Source organism: Equus przewalskii, chromosome 9 (genome assembly GCF_037783145.1).
Source record: "Equus przewalskii isolate Varuska chromosome 9, EquPr2, whole genome shotgun sequence".
Classification (NCBI taxonomy): domain Eukaryota; kingdom Metazoa; phylum Chordata; class Mammalia; order Perissodactyla; family Equidae; genus Equus; species Equus przewalskii.
In genome coordinates, this window is record NC_091839.1 from 75,466,470 (window position 1) to 75,493,819 (window position 27,350).

At 37.6% G+C, this 27,350-nt stretch overlaps 1 protein-coding gene across 2 annotated transcripts in view; it reads left to right on the top strand.

Annotated features, from left to right (window-relative positions):
* LAMA2 (laminin subunit alpha 2) overlaps positions 1–27,350 on the top strand; it is a 542,322-nt gene that overhangs the window by 368,838 nt on the left and 146,134 nt on the right. For both annotated transcript variants that reach the window (XM_070557039.1, XM_070557040.1), the window contains exons 28-31: positions 551–668; positions 7,214–7,348; positions 19,115–19,239; positions 25,837–25,923. In XM_070557039.1, coding sequence (XP_070413140.1) covers positions 551–668; positions 7,214–7,348; positions 19,115–19,239; positions 25,837–25,923 — 465 coding nt within the window. The remainder of the gene's footprint in view (positions 1–550; positions 669–7,213; positions 7,349–19,114; positions 19,240–25,836; positions 25,924–27,350) is intronic.

The following is a 27,350-nucleotide window of genomic DNA, read 5'->3' on the forward strand; positions in this document are numbered from 1 at the left end:
TTTGAAAGGTTCCCTATCCTCGGAAAGAAATCAATATTGTTAGATTATGCCTGATTGTTGTTTCCTAAAGTTCTTGAAAGGACGTTTGGAGACTCAAGAGGAAGAAATCAGGGACAATTGTAAATTAAAAGCAATTTCACCAATGACTACCAGCGATATGCTAAGGGGGAATGACCTTGGATTGTCTGTTTGAAAGAATATAAATGTCTAATTAACTGACCATGTCTACCTGAAGCCACTCACATTTTAAAAAGTGGGGGAAAAAATCTTTGTAATAACTTCTCAACAGGACATCAGGCATCTAATTTACTAAGCTCCTTACAATTTATGTGAGTATTTTCTAATATGTAATCTCAACCTTTGAGGAAGCAACGTTGCAGTAATAAGATGTGGCCCGTGAGCCCCAGGATTTCAGGCAGCTTCAAAACATGAGACCAAGCTTGAGAGTATTGGCAAAAACCTGAGGAGACTCTTCTTGCAGGATTGAGTGCTTGCTAGGTGTGCTTCATTTTCTGACGTGATCATCTAAGTGCACACTCACTGTTTTCAGGATTTCTGAAATCTCAATGGAGGTAGCTGAACAAGGACGCATAACACCAGAGACTCCTCCTGCTCGCTTGATAGAAAGATGTGATTGTCCCCCGGGCTATTCTGGCTTGTCCTGCGAGGTAAGCTGGCTCCTCCCAGCCTTTTTAAGCTCAACTCACTGAACCAGCCCAATGGAAATACTTCCAGAACCACCTTTGCTGCCATCAGTTTTACTTTCATGCATACCATTAACCTCTTTTCTTTGCTCTTCCACTCACAGTGTGAGACACAGTAAGAAGGATGCTATTGCTCCCTAGAAGTAGGAATCACAACTGAAGGGATATATTTGATAAAAAGTACAAGATTTGTGAAAATATGGAAGAGTGAGGAAATAAGAACGTTTTATAAGGCCCGTTTATTATAACTGGTCTATTCTCTCGGCACCACCTCGGATCAGTTAGAGACACTTAAACTGCAGTCATTATGAGATGGGGTTATAATGAGTTTTGAAAGACTGTTTTTATGTAGAACACGACAAAACTTAGGCGCTAAATAAGCAGACTAGTCCCTTCAACATAGGCTTCTCAGAAGGACGTGTATTGTTCCAACAGGGCCACTATCATTCAGTCATTATATTTTTAAAATTTCTTTTTTTACTTTCTAGGGTATTTCTTTGGCTGTCCTGAGAATTGAAAATTTTCCAGATCTTCATCTTCTGGAAGTTAATTTAATTTTTACAAATATTAAATACTCATAGGAAGAGTATGATATAAGGAAAGGAGGAATGGGTTACAAACCGAACTGGTTTTGAATCTTAGCTTCAGCACATCCTAGGGCTGAGACCTTGCACAGGTTACTATACCTCTTTAAGCTTCAGCTGGTAAATCCCTGAACCTGTAAGTTACTGCCACCACACTTGCCCCTCCCCTGGAGACCCCACAGTCCTCCCCACAGTGCGACACTAAAGGCTGGTATGGGAGGGGCCTCCAGGACCTGCTCCAGCCCTATGGCACAGATTTTCTCTTTAGTCAGATTGGTTGGTGCCCACAGCGTGTGGCTTAGATAGTTTTAATATCTCCCCGACCTACTGCCTAAGAATGGGGTGAAGACTGAATGAGCCGTCAACGTGCAGCACCTGTCACAGTGCGTAGTAGTAGTCAACGTTAATCGATTTGATTACTTAACAGAATAAGTAGTTACATGTCCATGGCATTGGTTTGTTTATAAATAATGTTATACATTTCCTTTTGTATAGAGGAGAAGTTTTATTATGTATGGCTCATGAGGCAGATGAAGTGCAACTTAAAGACAATGAGCTTAAATCTCTTGAGACTTGGCATGGTATAATGATAGTGAAATTTTATTTGTCTCAGGGAATATTTGGCTGTGCTGCTGACTGAGCGACCTTGGTCAATCCCTTAATTTCTACAGGCCTGAGTTGTGACGTAGTTATCCAATCTATAAAATTACAGCCTGGGTTTTGAAGATCTAAAATTCTCTTGATTCTGCAATATTATTTTGCTATAGAAGTTATTGGGTAAGTAGTCAGGATTGACCTTTAGATATCTTGAAGAGAAAGTTACTACAACGATATTTTTTCTGCATTTATTTAAAATAATACTGTTCACGTATGAACAAAAATGTTAGCAGAGCAGCAAACTATTTTAATGCAGGCCACCTTCCATTCTAGATATTAAATGTGAAAAACTCTTTGTATTGTGATTGGTATGGTTTTTAAATAGTAAATGCTAAAATATTCTTTCCCGTTAATCTTAGTAATTTTCCATCATCATATGAAAATATAAATTAGCACAAATAGAGCAAATGATAAATGAAGAAAATAAAGAGAAGCTAGGAATACACACACAACATCCTCTGCATTGGTGGCTTCACGTTGTCCTGTGGATTTTACTTAATCTCCTATTTACAGACAATAATAACAGAAATATCTTGGTGGAGAGATTATGCAGATAAAGGCCTATCTCTCATAATAAGGTAACTGAGGTGTTCTCCACAACCCATTGCCTCTAATCCATTATACGTTTTATTTATAATTCATTTTGATTCTAGAGTGTAATTACCCAGGCATAAAATCTAATCATCAAAGCAAGAGCTAAGGACAGTTTTGAAGTAATACATTCCATTCCAGTAACATATGCTCTGGGTCATGAATACACAAAACGATTCCTTTACAATATTTTCACCAAATGTATCGTATTCTAGGGACATCTGCATTTACAGGCTATTCATTGCATGTTTTTGTGGTTGCAAATAAACAAAATTGTGTCAGTTACCAGCGAAAATATAGACAGTTCTGAAGCCTTTGCTTGTTATGACAGTGCAGCCCTGTTCACTGAAAATGTTAGTTCTGGAAATGCCTACTTTTTATAATTTATGATTTAAAGGAGAGACCAGATTACCTTTAGAGGTCAAGAAAAGGAGGCACTTTCCTCACCACGTTTGTTGGTGCGGGAGCCATTGAGTTTACCATACTTCGCCTAAGCTGCTCCTCACCATTGTCTCAGTGAACCTTGTTGCCTCAACTGACCTCACTCAGGGGAAACTATTCAGCCTTGAATGTGGGGTTCTCTGCAACAAGATCATGGAAATCAGAAATCTGCAGATGGTCTCACGTCCTATTTTGATCATTTCAGCCTCTTTCTCCGCCCCATGTTTTAATAGAGCTTCTGGCTCATAGTTGAATGGCTGTTGTCTTCTGGGTCACCACTCAGGAGCTATCACTTTTGGCTAGTAAAAAGAATTTTTTTAAATCCTCAAACAATTTATACCTATTATGAACTCATAAAACTCAAAAGACAAAAGAGTGAGAATTGACTTTTATTCTTACACATGCACACCTCTCCCTCAGAATATCATTTACCACTTCTGGTTGCACATGGATGACCCAAAGACTCTGTTTCCACGTATATAGAAATATTAAAGAACATTTGGAGCAAGGGGCCCCCCTTGTAACTTCGTTTCCCCATGCAGCATAGAACAATCACTGTTGCCTTTGTTTTCAGTCTATGCTCACTGACTGGATTTTAAAAATATCTGGAATAGAGGTACTCATGTTGATTTAGTCAAGCACTAAACATACAACATCTCATTTAATATTCACAACAACCCTATTAAAAAAGTACTTCCCATTTATTGGGTGCTTACTGTATCCTGCACGACACCAAGTGCATTTCCTATTACTCTTACACCAACATCATTAAGTATGTATTATGACCCCCATTTTGTGGATGAGGAAATGGAAGCCACGGCAGGTTAAAAAACCTGCCTGTGATCACACAGCCAGAAAACAGCAAAACTGACATCTGAACCTAGATCAGCCTGTTTCAAAAAACCTAAACACACTTACATTCAACTATTATGTTATACAACATCCTTATGTTCCAGGTGAGGAAACCACAGCCCACAGCATTTAAAACCTGCCCAATCAGATGTAGCAAGTGGTGGAATGGGAGTTAAAGCCAGGATTGCCTGATTGCAAAAATCCGTGTAAACATACAAGATAGAGTGTTCTTAGTGGCAACAGCACAAGTATCTGTTGTTGTTGAACTCCGAGGAGAGAGGAGGGGATGTTGTGTAACTCTGCACCTGGTGCGTGCTCGCTTTTTACTCTCTTGTCTCATTTCCTTCTTGCCACCCTCCACATTTCTGTGCAAATTTGCTTCTAAAATTTTGGTGAGATATCATATTATGAAAATAAATTAAAGATGGAAGGAAAACAGAAGAAAATTGAGTTATGAATAATTTCAACACAAGGAAGGAGCACGTTGGGAAAGATGGAGTTAGAAAATAAGGGGATAAGATTAGGATAGTGTTTACTTATTCGCTTTTCTTTCATTCTCTATTTTGTTCCAGACTTTAAAAAATAGCTGTTTCCTTTCCTCTTTTGTTCCCAACTCAAATGTAGCCATTCTTTTGAATTTTGCCCTAATCCACTGAGAAGAAAAACATCTGATATTGAAAAGCACCCGCAAAAACACATAGAAAGAATAAATACAAAAAGGATCCAGGAAAGGAGGAGATTCAAGAGGAATAAATATGTCCCATTCCTTTAAAAAAATGTTTTAAGTTTCTAACTCTTGCGTTGTGGAAGAGTCTCTTTTTCTTTGCTAAGTCTTAGAAATTTAATCTGTAAAGACACAAAATTAATCTGGAGTGTTAGAACTGAAAGAATCTTCAGAAATCATCTGAGTTAGTACACCTGCTCATTTTGGGGATGAGGAAATCATGTTTCAATGACACCAAGTGATTTGCCTGTATCCCTCAAGCCATGCTAACTTGTGACATCAAGGCTTCCATCTTAATTTGTGTCATGGTACCAGAATCTGTGTGCCGTTTATTTTATTTTATTTTTTTATCTTTATTTATTCTTTTAAGGCAGATTAGCCCTGAGCTAACATCTGCTGCCAATCTCCTCTCTTTGCTGAGGGAGACTGGCCCTGAGCTAACATCCATGCCCATCTTCCTCTACTTTATATGTGGGACGCCTGCCACAGCATGGCTTGACAAGCGGTGCCATGTCCGCACCGGGGATCTGAACCGACGAACCCGGGCTGCCGAAGCGGAACACGCGGGAACTTAACCGCTGAGCCACCCGGCCGGCCCCTGTGTGCCTTTTAAAGACACACATTTCTCAGCAGAGAATGAGAAGCATGCAAGGGATTCACAATCTTGGCTGCTTATTAGACGCTCCTAGGAGTTCCCTGGCCCCACTCTCCACCAATTCAATTAGAATCTCTTGGGGTGGAGCCAGGCATGAGTATGTAAAGCTCCTCAGATGATTCTACGTACAGCCAGGATTAAGAACCATGGAGATAGGTCTAGAGGGTTCTACACAGAGCTCATCTTGGAGCTCAGGCTTGGAGTCCACTAAGGACGGTTTTCTACCTCGTCCTCTGTCCTTCCAGGGAAAAGCCATAGTAATAGGAGAAATTGGGTGTTTGGTACAGTAAATGTCACCTATGGCACTCACCGTGAATTTTGACTTTGTAGTGTTGGGCTTCTTATGATTCTTCAATGAAAAGTACTCTTTCTTCACTTTCTTCTTCTTCTAAGACTTGTTTTAAACTTTTATGTAAGAAACAAAATAGAGTTAGAACCTCTCAATTTGTCTGAGTTTTACATACACACACATGCACACACACCCACCCCCAAAGCAAATATAGCAGTAAAATAACAACAATTATATAGGTATCCAAGGATGAAATCCATGGAAAGAAATCCAACTTTATTCTACAATCACCTTGTACAAGAGTTGGAACAACCCCTGCTGTGGCACATTTTTAAATACACCTTGGATTGTTTCTTCAGTTATGCTTAAAGGAATTCCTCAGCCATAATTTCCAGACCTTATTTGGATACAATGGCAAAATGAGCCTTGATTTTAAATAACATGAGTAAACTTACTAAGATATATGATTAGATCCACCATAAGACAAAGGAGACTCAAAATATTTTGAATACCATTCCTGGTTTTATCAGCTGGCTCAAAGCTGGGACATTAATAACTCTCACTAGAATTTCCTGCAGGCTGTGATAAAATCAGAGAGACTTAAGTGCTTAACTGAGGTACTTTCACATTATCCAAATCAGAGCAAACAGGGAGAGTGGTGACTGTTGGTTTTTTCTCTTTCTTAGGAACCTCTTTGCATATTCTACTCTGGGTGACCCAGTCCAGAACCAAAGGAATACGGAGGCATTAACAAGTTCTTAATCCAATATATTTTTTCCTGTTTATTCAGCTATCACTTTTTTTTCATCAGTGGGAGCAAGATAGCCTGTGAAAAAAATCCTACATGGCCAACAGGATCAAACTGTCCCTTTACAGTCTTCAGTGGGATCTGAAAAATAACTCCTACCTCTCACCCCTGAATCAAACAATGTCTGCTAAACACAGCAGCTTTGTCTACCCCGGGGTCTGAGCCCAGAACACAGGACTGTTCTCATTCCCTCTCCAGAGCTGTGGGCTTCCTTCCAGAAAGCCAGAGATGTTTTTTGAGACATTTACATAATAAACCCGAATGAAGATGGAAGTCTTGATTCTGCATATGTCAGCTTTGCTAGCAGTGTTCTGTTTGCTCTCAGATTTTTATTGCAAAATGAAAAAAACAGATCAGGGAAAGATAAACTTTATTGGTGGCCTGATATTCCCAAGACATGTAGAGCTTTCATTATTTTGAATTTCTTACATTTATGGTCTGTAAATTATACTGATATAAATATTGCAACTGTGACACTTTTTTACTTATTTAATTTTTTGCTGAGTCTCATTGGACGTTTGCTAGTTATCCATCAAACACAGTAGAAGCAGATTTTAGGTTGTCAAGGACATTGGAATTCTCTATTTAGTCCATATGACAATTTTATTTAAAAACAAACCTCTTTCTCAAGAAAAAGAAGACTGTTTGAACCTTTCTCAGGCTGAGGTGTATATGCAAATAACAGCTTTCCTTTGCTAAAGTCTGATAACACGGATGCTGCCCGTACACTCTAGGGACCAGGCAGAAATACACATTCATAATCAAATTGGCACTTATGTTTGTAAATGATGTTGCCTTTAACGTAAGTGAGGGAAAAGAAGTCCTACTTTTTAACCACTGAACAACACAAGTGTTGCTAAAGCAAGATTTCTAATTTGGCTGTTCTAACTGGCTTCCATTTCTTTCAGACATGCACGCCAGGATTTTATCGGCTACGTTCTGAGCCGGGCGGCCGCACTCCTGCACCAACCCTGGGCACCTGTGTTCCATGTCAGTGTAATGGACACAGCAGTCTCTGTGACCCTGAAACCTCCATATGCCAGGTATTCATTGGAGCCTTTCGGGAACGAGGTCAATGTGCCCTTTTCTCTTTACGCATGCTCAGATACCATGTGCAGAGGTCAGCTAAACTGCAGAAGACTGAAGTGTGCATGTGTGAGAGTGTGCGTGTGTGAAACAAAACATGCAGAAAAAAAGACATCTACATGTTATACACGTTTTAAAGTAATTAAAAAATGATAATTGGAAAAGCTACTACTCATGTCAAGAAATAGAATATTAGCATCATAGAAGAACAGCTATTTACTTAAAAATCACATGATGTTTTTTTCCGATTATAAAAAATAAGCTTTTTATAAGAAATTTGAAAATTTTAGAAAAGTGCTAAGAAAAAAATAAAAGTCATCCAAAATTCATTTTTATTTATTCATATTATTTATTTATATAAGATAAACATTTAATATTTTAGGAATTTCCTACCAATTTTATGCATGTGTTTATAAATAATATTTATAAAATACCATGAGTGCAGTTTTATGTTCTGCTCTTTAAAAGTACATATGATGGGGGCTGGCCCCGTGGCCGAGTGGTTAAGTTCGCGCTCTCCGCTGCAGGCGGCCCAGTGTTTCGTTAGTTCGAATCCTGGGCGCGGACATGGCACTGCTCATCAGACCACGCTGAGGCAGCGTCCCACATGCCACAACTAGAAGAACCCACAACGAAGAATACACAACTATGTACCGGGGGGCTTTGGGGAGAAAAAGGAAAAAATAAAATCTTAAAAAAAAAAAAAGTACATATGATGAACATATTATGTCGCTAGATATTCTTTAAAATCTTTACAATCTTTGATTGGATATCCCATAATTTAACCATTTTCCGCAGAATTTAGGCTGTGCTTATTTTGTGTTATGTTCCTGCTAACACCCTACTCTACCACTGATATCCTTGGAACAATCAGGGCTATCAAGAAATTCAGGTTTCCTGTGTCATGACTGAGATCTCCCAGACTCTAATCCCAGCCAGCTCTGGACAGCTCCTTGGCTGAACCCATTTCCCACGTCTCCTCATCTTCCGAAGCCCCTCCCTCAAGCCTTGTGGAACCACACTCTGACATCAGCAAAACCCCCCACCTAATCTCCCTCTTCCTTTCCTGTCCACTTCATCTTGCCCTCCTGCTAACACTGCTCCCCATCCTCTCAAGTCGCCGCCACTGTTTCTCTCACGCTCTTCATTCCCCTGAGCCTGGAGGAGGCAGGTGTCCTTGCTCCTCACTGCCACTTTCATATCATTCTCCTCTTCTCCTCCATAACAACACCCAGCTTTGAGCCTCATGCCCCCACCTCTGTGTCCATGAGCTGCCCCATCTATGTGCCCACTACTCCTGCATGTTAAATTCATCTATAATCCTCAGGTCAGCCACCTCATTGCTTGAAGAATTTCCCTCTGTTTCATTGCCATTCTCTCTAGCACTACTCCTATCATAATTCTTGGTGATCATAATGTCCATAAAATTAACTCTTCCATACTTTGGATGAACTATTCTTGTTTCTAGAAAAGACCGAGTCTGCCACATATGGCATAGATCCTCGTCCTCTCCCCCACTCAAGGATATCACTCCACCTAGTCCTGTTCTCTCCCTCCTGCATCATCACTTTTTGGTTCTTCTTCTGTCTTGAAAAGTAAACACACACACACAAACTCTTGACTCCAGTTCCTGTCTTGACTTCTACCACTTCATTCCTCCTTTCATACAATGAAGACTTGTTGATACTCTGTTTACAATTTCTCTCCTACCATTCTCTCTTGAAAATCAGGCTTTTACGTCACCACTCTGCTGAAGCCAATGACTGGTGTTCAGCTGTCAGTCTTCATCTCACTTGATCCATCAGCAGCATTTGCTACTCTCAGTCACCCGTTCTTCCTGAAACTTTTCATGTTCGGTTTGCTTCCCTGGACTCAATATGCTAGAGACTTTTTAACTACGTGGCTGCTCCTTCTCAGTTGCTTCTCCCTTTCCTCCTCTTTACCTGAAGTCTGCATGCTGATATCCTAGGATTCAATTCTTGGAGCAATTTGCTTCTCTAACTACACTCATTCTCATGGTGATGCCACCCAGGCACATGACTTTCAATATCTATACTGAGATCTCATTGCATTTACCATTTTTCTACGATTACATTTGAGATCCAACTCTAATCTTTCTAAAATTTATTGTGGTATGGAGAGGTAATCTTTCTTCAAATATGTATCCCTTTAAAGAACCACATTAATATTTCCTTTTCTCCTTGATACACCATGGTATCTGAATATATACAAATTTGTTTCCTCTGTATCAAGATATGTTTAAAGGATCGTCTATTCTGTCTTACTTTTTATTTATTTTTGCAATGTTCTGGTTACTTTCATTTCATAACTAAATTATAACATCTGGTAAAGCAGGGGCCTTTGTTACTCTTCTTTTTCTAATTTTCTTAACTGGTTGTACTTACTTATTCTTCCAGATGACATTTTGATTCACTATTTCAATCTCTTCACCAAAAGATCTTACTAGAATTTTTACTGGAATAACTATTTGTACAGAATAGCTATCTTTACACTATTCAGTTATCATCCCGCAACCCAGGAATATGATCCTCTTCTGTATGTAAACATTTTGTGTCTCATAGTAAACTATTCTAGTATCATCTATATAGGTTATGCATTTTTATATTAAAATTATTTCCATGTATTTTACATTTTTAATTCAATGGTAAACGTTACTTTTTTTGTTCAATATGTTTACTAACTGGTCATTACTGGTAAACATTAACAGAACAGATTTTTTACATGTATTTGATGTCCAACTACTTTTTTTCAGTTCTAGAAGTTTCTCAGTTGATTGTTTCAGTTATTTTTACATTTACAATAATATTATTTGCAAATAATTATAATTGTGCTTTTCCTTACCAGAAACAATATCTAGTATAATAATTTCATATTTTTGCGTTGATTAAGTCTTCCAGAAGATGTTAAATACAAAGGTAGTCAGCTTCCTATCTTATCCCTGATTTTAATATGAATGCCTCAAGTCTTTCACCACAAAGTATTATGCTGGTGGTTAGTTTACTTCTTTTTCTTCCTGGCTTCCTAATGATATCTTCTTTCACTCAAGATAGGATATTGAAATTATCATATGCTTATTTGTGAGGAATGGAGTGGAGGGGAAGATACATTTAAGATATGATTGGATATACTTTATTACCTTAAACAGAATGATGAATGATATTGAGTAGATGAATAACAGACTATTATTAACCATCCTTGAATTCCTGAACTAATCACTATTTGGTTTCAGTGCAGTATTCTTTCACCAATCTGCTGGCTTACAAAATTCAATAATTTCAGGAGAGGGAGTTAATTTACACATTCTTAAGTGAGAATTAAATGCAGTTTTCTTTCTAATGCGATCTTCATTGAAATCTTTTAACAGGGTTATGTTCACTTCATATGATTAATTTAGAAGTATTCATAAAGGATACCATTTAATTTCAGTTTTATTTAGCATAAAAGTTGTCTTTACACCATCCTTTTTTGACCAATGGCTATTATAGCTATTTTTGCGCCTTAAGAATCCTAAATACTGGGGCTGGCATGGTGTTGTAGTGTTTGGGTTTGTGTACTCCACTTTGGTGGTCTGGAGTTTGTGAGTTAGGATCCTGGCTGCAGATCTACATGCCACTCATCAAGCTAGGCTGCGGTGGTATTCCACATACAAAATAGAGGAAGATTGGCACAGATGTTAGCTCAGGGACAATCTTCCTCACCAAAAGAAAAAAAACAAATCCTAAATACAGGTCTATTTTCTCACATATCCCTAGATGAAGTAAAAAGTAAATATATATATGCATCAAACATGCACAGCTAGTATAAATTATTGTGCTCTGAATTTTTATATTTTCCTTAAGGGAACTTACAACTTTTGAATTTAGGCAACTTTCTTCATCTTTGAAACAGTCCCATGAGGCAAATAGGAAATAGCTATCATTAGTCTGATGCTGTAACTGAGGAAACTGAAGCACACTGATTTCTTTTGTATGTGTAGTGTGGATCTCAGTTTAATTTCATATCCATTACACAGTGCTCACCCTCTACTTTGGTATGGTGGTCATAAGCATGACTCTGTGGTCAGACTGCCTTGATTCAAATCCTGGCTTCATCCCTTATATGAGCCTAGTCAATTTATCAAAGCTCAATGTGGTCTTAGTTTTCTCAATTATAAAATGAAGATAATAATAATACATACTCATAGAGTTTTTGTAAAGAGTCAATGAAATACTGGATAAAAGACTTAGAACACTTCTTAGCACATGGTAAGCTCCATAGAAATGATAGCAATGATGATTGATGATGATTAAGATGATAATTACCATACATGTTATCATCATTTATAGTCTTAGAACCAATTGGGTGATAATTAATCAAAAATGAATGTTAAAACCATTGTTATCTCTATCATTATGTTAGATTTTCTCATATCATTTTTCCTTTTTCTTTACACTTTTCTTCAAAAATAAGGGGTAGAGAAGAAACAAAACCATAAAAAACTTGAAGTCTAAGCATTTCAAATGTTACATAAAACCCACATCACTTTGTAACTATTCTCTTCATAATTTCTAATGACACTTACCAGAGAGCTGTTGCTTCATTCTAGGCGTTAATGACTCCTACACATAGGCATGTTATGACCAATAGCTCAGTGACTATTTTTTCCCTAAACCATTAATAGTTTCCCATTAAGGAAAATTTTCTTCAAAATAGAAAATAAAACATACATAATATTGAACCCCAAGCCAGGAGGGGGAGAGGAGGGAAATGAAGTAACAGCAATTAGTACATACACACATGCACAAAAAAAAACACACAATGAGATACACACACAGACACTGTTATATATAAACATTTTCAGAGTTTATCTATAACATACACACTTATATCTATATCTATTATATATCTATATCTATTTCTATCTGTCTATATGCATATATATTCTCATTTAATTGTCACTACACCCCTATAGTCAGTATTATTTTTCCTATATTTCACATGGGAATATTGAAGTCTCAGCTAGCTCAGATAACTTTCTCAAGACAAAATAGTTTGTGAAAATATTATTTTCACTCTATCACAGTTATTATTTTAAAATAAAGGGGAAAAAAAGAAAAAGTAAATCTCCATCCCAGATCCACTCTGTTGTCTGAAACACGGTCAGTGTCTGTGGTGGAGCACTTAGCCCTGTCTTCAGTGAGTGGACTCAGAACTAGAATCTACTGTGTTTCAGTGTTCTAGAAACTTTATCTTATTTAATCTGCCTAACAACCTTACCAAAATAAGGATTTATTAACATTTTATTACAACTCTAAAAATTAATGCTAAGAAAACTTAAGTAATCTACAGAGCCATGGCTAAAAAGTATTAGAATCAGGTTTCAAATCCATAACAAAATTCTGCTCACAGACTGAGAGAGAGTAAACACACTCTAAGCTGAGTCAATAAGTTTAATTTTGAAGGCCTAGGTTAATTAAATTCTACAGTACTGATAGAAACTGCAGTGTGATTAAGAGTTGCATACGAAAATATTTGGAAAATCATGAAAACATGAAATTTGTCACAGGATAGGAAAGCAGTGAAATGTCATTCCAGGTTTTATGAAGGTAACTAAAATGTAAAAAACAGATTGATTCCGATATCTAGTGGAACTTAAGGATTGTTTACTTAGCCAATATCTGTCAACTCTACAGTTGCTTGTTAATAAATAGTGCTCATTAAGAATCAGAATAGGTTCCCTCAAAATAAAACATACCAAACTAATTGCTAGGGTTACTGTGTATATAATATCTGAGACACTTGTTTCCCAAATTCCAGTACAATTTCAAATTCATCAGACAGTGTGATACATCATATCTCAAATTCAGCAAAAATAATAACAGCTACCATGTGACCAACTCTATATATGTACCCAGACCAGGGCTGGCCACTGGAGATAGACTTTTCTCATTTATTCTTACAATAGGTTTATGAGGTAGACAAGATTATTTCTTCTTTTACAGTTGAAAAACTGATCCTGAGAGAAATGAAACAATTTGTTTAAGTCAAAAGCCAGTAAGGGGCAGATCTGTGATTCAAACTCTAGTTTGTTTAAATAGGTATTTGACAGAATGTTTCATGATATCCTCGGAAACAAGGTTGAAAATATGAGCCAGATGGTAATCAGTTAACAAGTTTGATGGGTGTAGAAGTTGCTGAACATTGTGACCTGCAATAATCTCTAGAGATGTCCCCAGTGATGTGGCACAGGCTTCGTGTCTGACCCCGTCATGTTCAACGTCTGTATCAGTGATTTGGATGAGATCCGTCAAATGTTCAGATGACATACAGCTGGAAGGGTTACCTAATGTGAGGGATGGTGGTCAAGAAGCCAAAAGAGCCTGACAGGTGGAATTGTGAGCCACAATTAACAAGATGAAATTGATAGAAAAAAGTTCTGACCTCAGGTAGGCTCACTTGTTTATTCATTCTTGTGGCATTTGTTAATAAATATTTCCAACGTTTAGGAATTGTAGTAGGTGCTGGGATTATAAAGATGAAGAATGCACGGGCCTTGTCCTCTAGGAGCTTACATTCTAGTGTTTAAGTGAAAGAACAGAGGAAATGACATATACTAGCAATTTCTGTGAAATTCTTCTTACTCGACTGCAGATTCATTTGTACAAGATCCAGATCAAGGAAGTACATTCAATATATTTGCAAAATCACAGGTAGAGACTTAGAATCTTTATTTTAAGAGAAATTCTGAGTAACCAGGATTTTTAAATGTTTAGCTTGGAAAAAATATATTTAGCTTGAAAAAAAACTGAATGAAGTAATACTATTCCTTAGATATTTGTGGACTTTCCCCAGGAAACAGGAATTAGACTTAATCCACATAGCTCCAGAAGGCAGAACTTGGACCACTGACTGAAAATTAGAGGGAAACAAATTTTTATTCAGCATAAGGAAAAACTTCATAGCTTATAGTTAGACGAGATGAAAAGGCTGCCTCATAAGACTTCATGCATTTAATAATGTATCAAGTAAAGTGTGGAGGCCTGCCCCGAAGGAAAGAAGGTCAGATTTAGCAGCTTCTCACTTTGGGTCTAGGGTACTATAGCATTAATGTTACAGTCACTGGATTTAGTAGAATAAATATATACCACCAGTCTTCCTATGTATAAAAAATTATAAATATCATATATTCTAATCTATTATTGAAAATATGCTAGCATATAATCACTCTTGAGAATATAAACTTCTCATTAGACATCTAAAATACAAAATTTTTCCTAAAGATTAATTTCTATGTAAGAGAAATATGTCCACTATGTCAAAGCAGATAGGAAAGTCATATCAAAAGTCTATGTCAAAAAGTTTCAAAACTAGCATCATGATTTATGTGTTGTGTTTGTGAACCTAACCAGAACATTTGATTCAGGTAACCGAGTTTATGATGTCCGCAGCGCTGTGAAAGATTGTCCAGAGGTTAAAATATTTGCTTGCTCTGTGAAGAAATTATATAGAATTGTAGGTATAAGAAAAGCAAACTATATTTTTGAATCTCTAGGTTTTTAGTAATGATCAACATTATCTTTGTTTTGATTCAGTTATTAATGTTCATTAGGTTACATAAAATAATTCATTATGCAGTGACTTTTCTTTTTACAGAAGCAAAATGCTGATAATTATTGTTTAAGATCTCGTGTATTTTTTGGCACATGTTCATTTCTATAACTATAAAATTTGTTGTTAAAGCACTCCTCCGTTAACACTTATGCATCATTTGACACCTTGCTGAATGATTTGAGACTGGAATTCATAGATTATTTTGTCTTGGAGACATTATCTTTCACCATGCTTCTGTTAAATATGGAATGGCTGTTTTATTGCTAAAATACGGTGGTTCCTTGGGATAGCTGAATAAGAGAGGATTATGGTACTTCAATCAATATCAAAATATGACAAATCATCTTGCTCTGCGAACCACCTTTCTGTAAAGTCATTAGACTTGAAACCTGGCCTTTTTCATCGTAAGAAGCCTGATCAGTTTCATCTATACTTCCTAGAAGATGCATTCGTTCAGACAGTCATTCAAAATAGTCACTGAATGCCTACCGTGTTTCAGTCACTGTGTTGAGCTAGAAGAGCATCTAGCCAGACTTAGGGCATCAGAGAATGTTTATAAGAGAAAGTGACATTTAAAATGAGAGCTGAAATGAACAGGTGACAGCCAGGTAAGAGGAGGAAAAAACATTCCAGAATAGGGGATTTGCATATGAAAAGTCCCTGGGGTAAGAAAAAGCCTTGCATAATTTGAGAATTTCAGATGATCCTATATGGCTTCAGTGTAGTGTGCAAAGCTTGCAGTGGCTAGAGGTAAGGCTGGAGGGGTAAGCAGGCGCCAGATTATAGAGGTCTTCCATGCCACGTTAGAGAGTTTGCAATTCATCCTGAGGACAACGGGAACCAGTCCAGGTGTTTAAGCAAGAGAATGGCATGGTTTGATACATTCTGTAGGATGATTGCTCTGATTGCTGTGAGGGGAAATCACTGGATGAGAAAATTTGGAAGCAGGATCTTTGGCTAAGGGGCTGTTCTAATAAACTGGATAAAAGATGACAGTGGCCAGATAAAAATAGTAGCAACAAGGAAGTAAAGAAACAGAAAGTAAGAGAATCATGAAACACGGTGATCAAACAGATATCTGGGATGAGAGAGGCCTCTAGCCTGCCGGCCCGCATAAGTGAGCAGATCACAGTGACCCCAAATGAAATGGGAAATACAGGAATATTAGCGGGTTTAGAGCAAGATGAGCTTAACTTTTGACATTTCAAATTCAAGGTGTTTTTGCCAGTGGAAATTTAAGTCCAGGACTCATTAGCGATATCTAGACTAAACATACAAAATTAGAATTTGGGCACATAGACGATAACTGGAATCATACTAATAGATGAAATCACCAAGGTAGAATGTATAGGGAAAAAAGGAGATGAGAACCAAAGTTAGAATCAAGGGCACCAATCTTACTAAACAGAAAAGGAAGGAAGAGTCCATGAAGGAGGCTAAGAAAGAGCAGCCAGAGGTGGGAAAAAACCAACAGCCTGTACAATTAAAGAAACCACAGGAAGAGAAAATGTCAAAGAAAGGGGGGCCGGAAATACCAGCTGCTTCGGGAAATTCCTGTGTCATGAGGACAATCATTGTCAGTAAATTTTCATTTAGTAACAAAGGTCTTCCACATGAGCCTGGAATTAGGTTTCAATGGTAAAATCAGAAGCCTCTTTAAAGGGTGGATAGGAGGTGAGGAAGTAGAGACCAGGAATGTTAATAATCCTTTTAAGAAGCTTATGGAACATAGGATGGAAGTTGTCAAGGGACTTGAGGACCCCAGAGATATTTTTAAGATAGAAAAGTCTTGACCAACCTCAAATGTTAATGGGAATAAGCCAACAAAGAGGGAGAAAATGCAAATGCTGGAGAAAATGAGAGGCAAGAGGGCTTCCTTCCTAAACCAGAGTTTAGGAAGAAAGCAGCTTTACATAAAGGACAAAAGACCACTTCCAGGGCCTGCTGGTGGTGCAGTGGTTAAATGCGCATGTTCAGCTTCGGCAGCCTGGAGTTCGTTGGTTAGGATCCCAGGTGCAGACATGGCACTGCTTGGCATGCCATGCTGTGACAGGCGACCCACATGGAAAGTAGAGGAAGATGGGCATGGATGTTAGCTCAGCGCCAGTCTTCCTCAGCAAAAAGAGGAGGATTGGCAGCAGTTAGCTCAGGGCTAATCTTCCTCAAAAAAAAAAAGGCCACTTCCTGTGGACAGAAGTAAACATTAAAGGGATGGAAAGTCATGCAGGCAAGATGGTGAGTTGTTTGGCAGGAAGCTGAGGGGGCACCCAAATGAAGGCTTCCTTTTCTCTGAAAATAGAGGCTATCATCTGCTGAGAGTGAGGTAGAGAATTAGAATATGTGAGATTTGTATCCTACCATTTGGAACACTGGATCCATTTTACATTGAGTTATAAAATCATCTGTAAGTGATACAATTTATTTTTAAAAATAGCACCAAAAACGTGAAAAAAACCAATGGTCTAAAATTCCTTGTGGTAATGTCACGGTTTTGTCCCAGAGAATAGCACAAATTCTCAAAAAGAGTGAATAGAAGTTCTAAAAAATAGATTAAAATTCCATGGCAGTGTCTGTAGAGGAAGTGACTTTAGTTATTGTTCGTCGTGAGTGACCACACATACCACAGGAAACATTGTCTGGCCGTTAGAAGACACATGAAAAGTAAGTATGTACTTCTTGTTTGATTGAATGAAACAAAGAGCCCAGCGTGTGGCATGTGGTCCAAGGTCAGTATGGAGCCTGCAGGTGTGTCTGTGGCTCCAGCTGAGTTGATCAGGAGATGGGTTCACGAACAGGTACATCTATTTTGTTGCTGAGTTTTTTGCTTCTCAACTTTTCTTTGGATATTGTTTATTAGAAGTCACCCTTCTGATCACTCCAAATCCTGTTTTACAAAATCAGGCTAAAATCCAACTCCAAATTCCTTCTATTTCCTCCTTTTTCTTAACTCCCAAAGTCAAGGGTCACATTTCCACTCATAACAGTTCCTGCTGCATTCTTGCTGCCACATTTCTTATTTGTCAGGGTTTTTTTATTTTCCCAAAGTAGAAATAGTGTCTTATTTTACCTTTTTCCCTCACTTGATTCCTCTCAGTGCCTGTCTCAGTGCCTGGCAGGTGGCTCTTCCTAAGTCCTTATGGCATGAATGATTGCTATGTGTTAAATATAACTCTACTTTATGAGAGTTTTAATTTCAAAACTGTTTCCCGCAATTCTGAAACTATTCTCATTTTCCTGTGGAAATGTCTTAAAGCATGTTGCCCAAGGGTCTCTATTACGCAAGCATGAAAAACAGCATATGGACCTGAGGCTCCTGGTTTCAGATTGGGTCCTCTCTATCCGTTAAGACCCATCAACATTTGGTGAGAATTAGATGAGCAACATTCTTAATGTGGTAACTAGGCTGACCTTCTTTTTTTCCTATTGTTGCCCCTTTAAACATTTTTACTCTCCATCTTGGTTTGGTTTCAGAAAGCCCGCTGCTGGGCATGCACCAAGGTCCCAGGATCTTTAGCACTGTTCTAGCACCTTGTAGAGAAGAAGCATAAATGGCCAGATGATATAATAAACTTTAGAAATGTGTGAAGTCTATTCCCCAGATTAGAGTAAGAGAAAAATCTATACAGAGATTGACATAGGAAAAAGAGAACAGAAACTCTTATTGTCAATGTAGCTACGACAGCTCAGTATTAGTTTCTCAGATGAAAGAGCATCTTTAAAAAGATGTATATCAAGAACTGAGTTTTCTAGGGGCTGGCCCCGTGGCTGAGTGGTTAAGTTCGCGTGCTCTGCTTCAGGGGCCCAGGGTTTCACCGGTTCAGATCTTGAGCGTGGACATGCCACCACTTGTCAGGCCATGCTGAGGTGGCATCCCACATGCCACAACTGGAAGGACCCACAATTCAAATATATATATATAACTATGTACCGGGGAGATTTGGGGAGAAAAAAGAAAAATAAAATCTTCAAAAAAATTAAGAACTGAGTTCTCTGACGATGTGTGTATGTATGTGTTCACAGGAGCACACACACTCATAGGTGGGGAGCTATGTGACAAGTTACATTCTAACTCACGTTAAATTAAAAACAAACATCTCCCTTTTCCTTAACAGAATTGTCAACATCACACTGCTGGTGACTTCTGTGAACGGTGTGCTGTCGGATACTATGGAATTGTCAAGGGATTGCCAAGTGACTGTCAGCGATGTGCTTGCCCTCTGATTTCTTCCAGCAACAAGTAAGATTGAGAAATAGTACCATATTTCCCAATCAGTAACACCATCTGTGTAGCACATGGGCTTTCTATGATTTGGCTATTTTTTCCACGTAGACAAAATCTCAATTTAAGTTAGAGACTTTTTTTAACACTATAATAACATGGCAAAAGTGAGCACATAATACTCTGTGGTCCATTTCTCCTTTAAAACCCTGTCCCAAGTAAATAATACTTATTAATAAAAGTGTAAATGCCAATATTAACATAAGTATGTTTATGAAATAAATGATATATGAACAAATGTGCATAATTTTATAAACTTTTATAAAAGTCTAGTGTTTGCTTATAATTCTGTCATAAATTTATCTATGAAGGATTGTTTGGGTGCATATTGTATCACTTTTGTGGCTGTTTCCACTCATTTTGTGTGTTTAATTCATGATTGGTAAATGATCATCAAGAAAATAATAGAAAAATAGTGCAGTTAAAGCAGAGTGACTTATTATTATGCTCCAAAATAAGTCAATATCTCCAAGAATCACTGCCCGCTTTCTGTTAAAATGGTCCGAGCTTGGTACCATGGAAACACAGCCATAAGTGAAGACAAGCTCTGGAATATTTTATTTAGTGCCGTCTGAACATTCTGCATGGGTTTATATATTGATGAAAACCCCTAGGTGTTTTCATTTACCTTTTTGCTCAGGAAATCTATAGTTTGTGCTACGTGATTTATAGACTTCAGTCTCTACAGGATAGGGCAGTTTTTCTCTAAGAATTTGCTTTTGAAAAGAATGTAGGGCAGTTTGTTCAGAATTAGGATCCTGCACACCTTATCTCATACATATAAGAACCGCAAAGCAACTCAGATGGAGAGATATTTCCACCTGTGTCCACTCAGGTTTTTTTCTCCATCTTTGGCTTTGTATACATTTTGAAAGCATTTTCATGCAAGCTCCTTTTCTTGTTGAACAGAATCACAAGTCTTTTATAGGGTACTGAATGTAAATTTTTAGGTAAGTAGGATATTAATGAGGATAAAATACATGATCTTATTGTTCATCCAAGCACCAACTTGTAGGTGTATGAAAAATATTATTTTCATTTTCTTTTCCCTAATCTCCCTCTGACAACCAGATTTAAACAAGAGAATGTTTAAATTTTAGAAAAATTCAATAACTAGTTGGTAATTTCCTATGGGGTGAAGTATAACAAAATGTACAAGAGATACAAAAGAGAAGGATGACATCTCTTGGAAAGGCTCGCAATAAAACAAGTGTCTTAAGTGAAGTCAACTAAAATGTAAACAGAATTCAAAGGCACAAAATACCACATCTGATTTTGGAAGCTTCAAGAACATATTAAAAGAAGTAGTATTTAAAATAGATTTTAAACAGTAGATTGAAGGGTTTTTACTGGTAGAGATAGCAGAAAATTATATGAGGAAAAATTTAGAAACAGAAAACACAAGGCACGTTGAAGAACTCGTAAGTAAAAGAGTTTGCAACATGGAACACAAATAGAATTTCGTAACTGCAGATGAAAATGAATGGGAGAATGGAGGCCATGTGGTAGAAATCCTTGAATACCAGTCTAAGCAATTGCTGTTTAATTTTCTATGTAATGAGGAAACACTACAAGTTTTTATTAAAAAAAAAAGGTTAATGTGATCAGAGCCACACTTTAGGAAGACTTCATAATAGAGTATAATGAATTGAAACAGACAAATAAGAGAAGAGAAGAGACTGATTAAAAAGCTATTGCACTAGCTTAGGCAAAAGATAATTAGAACCTGAAGGTAGGTAACAGTAACAAGGATGGAGACAAGGGGTTGGATGTGATAAAATTGTTGAATGCAGCCCTACGGAACTAATAACTAATTAGATATGAGAGGTTAGAAGCTGGAGGTTTTCAGCCATGTTGACCCCCAAAATGATGGTGCCATTAACTGAAATAGGGAAACCAGGAGAGAGCTGCTGCAGAAGAAAGACAATTTATGTTTCAACTAGGTTCAAAGTGATGTGAAGGGTGTGTCTGAATGGAAATACGCAAATAGCTGCAGGAGATGGAAGTCTGAAAATTGGAAGGGCAGATGAAGGAAGAGATATGTTAATAAATGAATTAAAGTTGGATAAGATTTCCCAGGGTAATGTTATCAAGGGCAGCACATGGAAAGAAGGAAAGACAGGACTACCTGCATTAGGGAAGCCAGAAGAGAAGGAGGAGCCAAGACAGGAGCAGTCAGGGAGGCAAGGTTGCTGAGGCCACACTGCCGCTCACACCACAAGAGAGAAGAGCAGCAGTGAATGAGCTTCAGATGCTGCTCTCTCAAGGAAGACTGAGAACATATGGTGGCAATTAACTGTGAGGGTCATTGGTGAATTTTGACAATCAACAGTGGAGTCAGACATTGGGTTACAAGGGTGTGAGTTTACAGCTTAAAGAAATTTCAAGAAGGGAAAATAAGAGTACTCCTTTGATACATAAACAGGATCTATAAAAAAGTGTGTTTTCAGGGGCTGGCCTGGTGGTGTAGTGGTTAAGTTCACGTGCTCTCCTTTGGTGGCCCTGGGGGTCACCAGTTCAGATCCCGGGCATGGACCCAGCACCGCTTATCAAGCCATGCTATGGTAGGCATCCCACATATAAAATATAGGAAGATGGGCACAGATGTTAGCTCAGGTCCAATTTTCCTCAGCAAAAAGAGGAGGATTGGCAGTGAATGTTAGCTCAGGGCCAATCTTCCTTAAAAATAAAAGTATGTTTCCATCTCTGCTTTATATGATTTGTAAAATTTAAGTGTATATTTTATGCAAAAGACCCTGTAAGAATCAAAATACCAAATCAAAGTGGTTAGTTCAGTGGCTTTCAAATTTTATTGATTGCAACCACTGTAAAAAATACTTTTTTCATCATAACGTAGTACACAAAAAACTGGATGTGTATAGATATTTACATATCTATATTATATACCTAGATCTATATTAATAGATAGTATTATAAGATATAATTGGTAATATTTTATTATAAGATATATAGATATAATAGCATCTATATTATGGTATTTTGCTATTCAATTTTATTCTCTTGCATTATTAGAAGAAATTTTAGTCAAAACTCACTAAAGTGGTGTCATGACCCACTAATATCACCACCTAAAGCTTGGAGTATTAATTAGCAAAGCAAAGACCCATGGTAAGAGGAGAAGGATGAAAATGCAAACAAAGAAGCCAGCCAGGGCAAAGAAGAGAGGCTCTTTTCCCTGAGATATAAATATAGATTCTGAAATATAGACGTAGGAGGCTGAGCTGCCTGTCTTCAATGACTTCAACCTGTGAGTCAATGAAAAGTAAGGGTCAAGTGTGCTGAGTGATTGCAAACTCTCTTTCATGCATTAGTTCAAGTCTTCGAGATCTCTTTCCGGCTTTTAACCATTGTGACAGTGCAGCATTGCTCGCATACCCCCAGGAGGTTTTCACTGCCTACCTAAGGAAAAGTCAGATATTTTAGCAAAGTATTAGAAACTTCTGCAATCTTACCCTCTTTCCAGGCTCAATGCACTCTCCTCCCTTCTACGATGATGCAAAGTTGAGTTTCTTGCTCTTCTCCAAATGTGATCAGCAATTTGTGCCAGACAGAGAAAGACAAAAACTGCAAGGCTTCACATATGTGTGGAATATTAAAAAACAAAAACAAAAACAAATCCGTAGGAACAGACTGTAGAATGGTGATTGTCAGGGGCTGGGGAGTGGGAGAAGCTGGTAAATGGGTCCAAACTTTCAGTTATAAGATGAATTAGGTGTGAGGAGCTAATGTTGAACATGGTGACTATAGTTAGTAACACAGTATTGTATTATTGAAACTTGCTAAGAGAGTAGAACTTGTATTCTCACCAAAAAAAAAAAGGGTAGATACATGATATGACAGATGTGTTAATTAACTAGATAGTGGGAATCCTTTCATAATTTATATACGTATATCAAATCATCACAGGTACACTCTAAATATTTTACAATTTTATTTGCCAATTATACTTCAATAAAACTGAAAAAAACACAAATCAATATAGAATGTATTATAGATAATTAAAGGGCTACCGGGAAAAATAAAGCAGCCTCAGAGGATTTAGTGACTGGGGTGCCATTTAGTGACTAGGGTTCTCGATGCAGATCGTCACAAATAGATGAGGCTTCTGCAGAGTTGAATGAAGTCATGGAGAGGGCCATGCGACTAGCTGAGGATGAACAGTCTAGCCAGAGGACAAAGCAAGTACACAGGCCAGGAGACAGACCCATGCTGGGCCCATGCTTGGCAGACAACAAGGATCCAGGGTGGTGGGAGCAGAGGGAAGGAGGGGGAGGGGGAGAGAAGCTGGAGTCAGGGCAGCCACAGTGGGTAACGAAACGTCCTGAGGGCTAAAAGTCTTCCAATGGCAAGAGTGGCTTGGAACAGGACAGCGCAATGATGTTAGTGATGGTAACACCAGCAGCCTTTGCAGATAGAATACATGTGGAATGTGGGAGAAAGGAGATAAAGTTGACTCTGTGGTTTATAGCAGAGCAAATGGAAGCACAGAATGGCCATCGACTGGGATGAGGAAAATTATAGAAAGGTCAGTGGTTATTTTTTGGAGGGGGGAGCTCAGTTGTGGAGCTGTTAGGGGAGACGCAATATTTAAAGACTTTAAGACTAAATGAGATCATTTAGGAGAGAGGGGAGAGGACAAAAGAGGACAGGATAGGAGAAATCTGAGGACTGAACTGTGAAGCATATTAAGAGGTCAAGAACATGACATGACGTAGATCCAGCAAAGGATACTGCAAAGGAATAGCCAGTGAACGGGGATAAAAACCAGAAGGAGGCGGCATCCAGGAAGCAAATTGATCTCTGTAGTATCCACAGGGATTGACACAGAAGAGCAGACTTTAAATCTTAGAAATCCTGTTGAGGCAAATTTGCAATCAGTAAACATAAGGAAATGTAAAAGATGGCCACTGAGAGAAGGCACAAGGGTTTCTGAGTGGCCTTGCAGACAATATGACAATTGAGAGCAGATGAGGGAGTTGTGAGCAGAAAGAATAAACTAACCTCGAGTAGGTTGTGATTCTTACTTCCTCCTTCATAAATCTTTGTAAGTGGTATAAAGAAAAGTTTTAATCCACCATAATAGCGTACTTCAAAAAAGTTTATATCAGCTATTCAGGGAGAATTATAACATCCCTGTGTAGTAATTGAAACAGATATGTTACTGTAAAGAAATATAGTTTAATGATGTTGGCTTTCTAGAGTTTCACTTGAAATGTCTAAAAATCTCTTTCCAAGTGTCTATATATGTATGTGAGTTTGTGTGTGTGTATACGTGTGCCTACAGATGCACTCAGCAGCAAGCTTTAAATTAAAGATCTAAAGGCTTGCCAGAATGTGTCAATTATGTGTTTGTGGGTCTATTTTTGTGAAGGCAAAAAATAAACGGGTTGGATAATGAGCTTGTGAGTAGTCAATCAACGTGTTCGCATCTTTTGCAAAGGTTAGAGTTTCTTTCTCGTTTGTGTACTATTGATTGAAGGCATTAGAAGACAGTTAAACAGAGTCCTCATGGCACCTGACCAATAGGAGTTGTGGCCCTGGTCTCTACACTTTATTGCTTTTTCAGTATCATCTGGTTTAGCAGCCCAACAAAAAGAAAAACGATGTTTGCAGCATTACCATTTTGCAACAAATATATGTGTTTTGTATTCCTGAGTTTCCAGTGCCCCATGCAGTTTCATCCAGTGGGAATGCAGCGCTACTTATATTTGAGAGACATTTGTAACCATCCCAAATTCCGTGTTAATATAGTTGAGTTTTCAAGTTGTCAAGTCTTTGTTTTGCAGGGTAAGGTGATCAGAAATCTTGGAGCAAGCCTGACCTGCTGTGGTCTATCAGTGTTGTGGTGAACACAGGGCAAGTTCCACAAGAACTACTTATTAGAAAAGATCAGAAAATTGTCAGAAAAGCACATTCATTTTCATGTAGAAAGCTTTCCCTTTTTCTCGCCTCATACTAAATCACATTACTTTGTCCTTAGAGTAAAATGTAGTTTGAAATCCATATGTGAATTAGAAAAGGCACTCTTTTATTTTAAGTGAAACATTTATTCACACTTCACGTGTTGAAGTGCCAGTGGCAATTTGGGCTGAGTTCTCAGAAAAAAAATTATATAACTTTTATGCCTCTTTTTTTTTTACCTGAAAGATATTCAGTAGTACTTATTCTATGATCAGGCAAACGTGCCTGAATTCTGGTCACCTTTTTCTTTTGATTCATGAAAAATAGGGCAATTCTGCTGGATGTTTAATATTTTCATGGTTGTCATATCATTGTTAAAATTTCAAAGTTTTAACATGGTCAGTGTGATGCTTTGTTAATTCATCAAAAACCAACCATATTTATGTTGACTACGATTGGTGGTATTTAGTTGTGATATCTTCCCCTTGAGTAGGACCTCATAAATAATTACGAATATGGCCTTTAAAACCAACTAAAAATAAGTTCCAATCATCTCGATAATGGGTAGGATTACTTAAATTTATAAAATAAGTAGTTAAAAGGCTTTTCCCAATCTTTTCTTTTCTGATGCAGTTTCAGCCCTTCTTGTGTCATGGAAGGCCTCAACGATTACCGCTGCTCAGCCTGCCCACGGGGGTATGAAGGCCAGTACTGTGAACGGTATGAACAGTCGTGACACCTAGAGATCTTGTGATAAAGGATCACAATAGAAAAGTATTCATTATTTTCATATTTTCTAGTAGTTTATATGCTTTTGAAAATATTTGTATATCTTTAGACTTTCTCCAAAGAAAGCTGTTTGCTTCCATCTTATACTTAGACTTTCTCCAAGATTCCAAATTATTTCACAATTATATAATTTATATTTTATACATATATAGAGAGAGATTTTTACAAGAACAAATAAATCACATCAATTTCCAAAAGTTTATCAGTAGTTAACAATAATAAAAAGCTGACCACATGTAATTCTTATTTTAGTTCACTGAAAAATATAGGCTGGAACCAACTGTGTGAACATCACTGTTCAGAGCACCATGGCACTACACCAGCAAGTGCATACATGATGCAGGATGTAAATGGTACCAAGCATTCATAATTAGAGCAACCCAAACAATAAAGTGTCGGTTATTCGGTTCTCCATTTCAACAGGCACACAATATTATTTAAGTGATTCCTCTCCCTGTATTTTTTACAAAATCCGATAATGCATGTATGTAACTATTGAAATGAATACTAACTGTAATACAAATGATAAATTAAGAAACACAATTCCAGACTGACTGTCTAGTAGGATATCGTAATATTTTCTAGATTCATATTTTCTATAAGATCAGTATCCTGGATATTCAAGTTTATCATCATCACTTTTAATATGTTTTGGGTATTATCTCTAAAATAAAAGAGAGTAACTAATATTAACTATCGGCATTAAAAACGTATGATAAATTTAGCATAATTGATAACAGCATAAAGTTTTTTAAAGACCCTTGAACACAGCCTAGGTCCGCCAACTTAGCTTGGTGCCATTTTTCTCATCTATAACATCAGAATAGCTGATGTTCTACCTACTGTATGCTAACATTGTGAAGGTCAAGGGTGTGGAGGATACTGTTGGTGCCCTGCCCAAGCATCCACACAGAAGCCTCTTCTCCCAAAAGAGGGGCAAAAAGGCCTGAGAATTTACCCCACCTTCCTCCAGGGCTCCAGAGCCAATAACCAAATAGTGTGGGAGTACAAAAGTCCAGCTCCTTTGCCCCAAAGCTGAACAAACTTTGAGATGTTATTCATGCTATAGAGCTTTCCATGGAATCAGGCTGGGCCATCACCTGGAATCACACCATTGCTTGGATTCTTTCTTTCCATGTCCTGCTTCACCCACTCCTTTGCTGTATTCTTCCAAGATCATTTCCTTAAATTATGAATCTCTTTGCAAAAATAAACCCATAAAAATTAATTTTATCATCACCCATTTAAAAAAAATCTTCTTTTGGTCTAATCAGCAATGGTCATTTAATAGCAGAAATAAGTAAGTCACTAAATAATTACACTTAAGTTTTATAAATCCCAATGCAGTTTCTATAAGT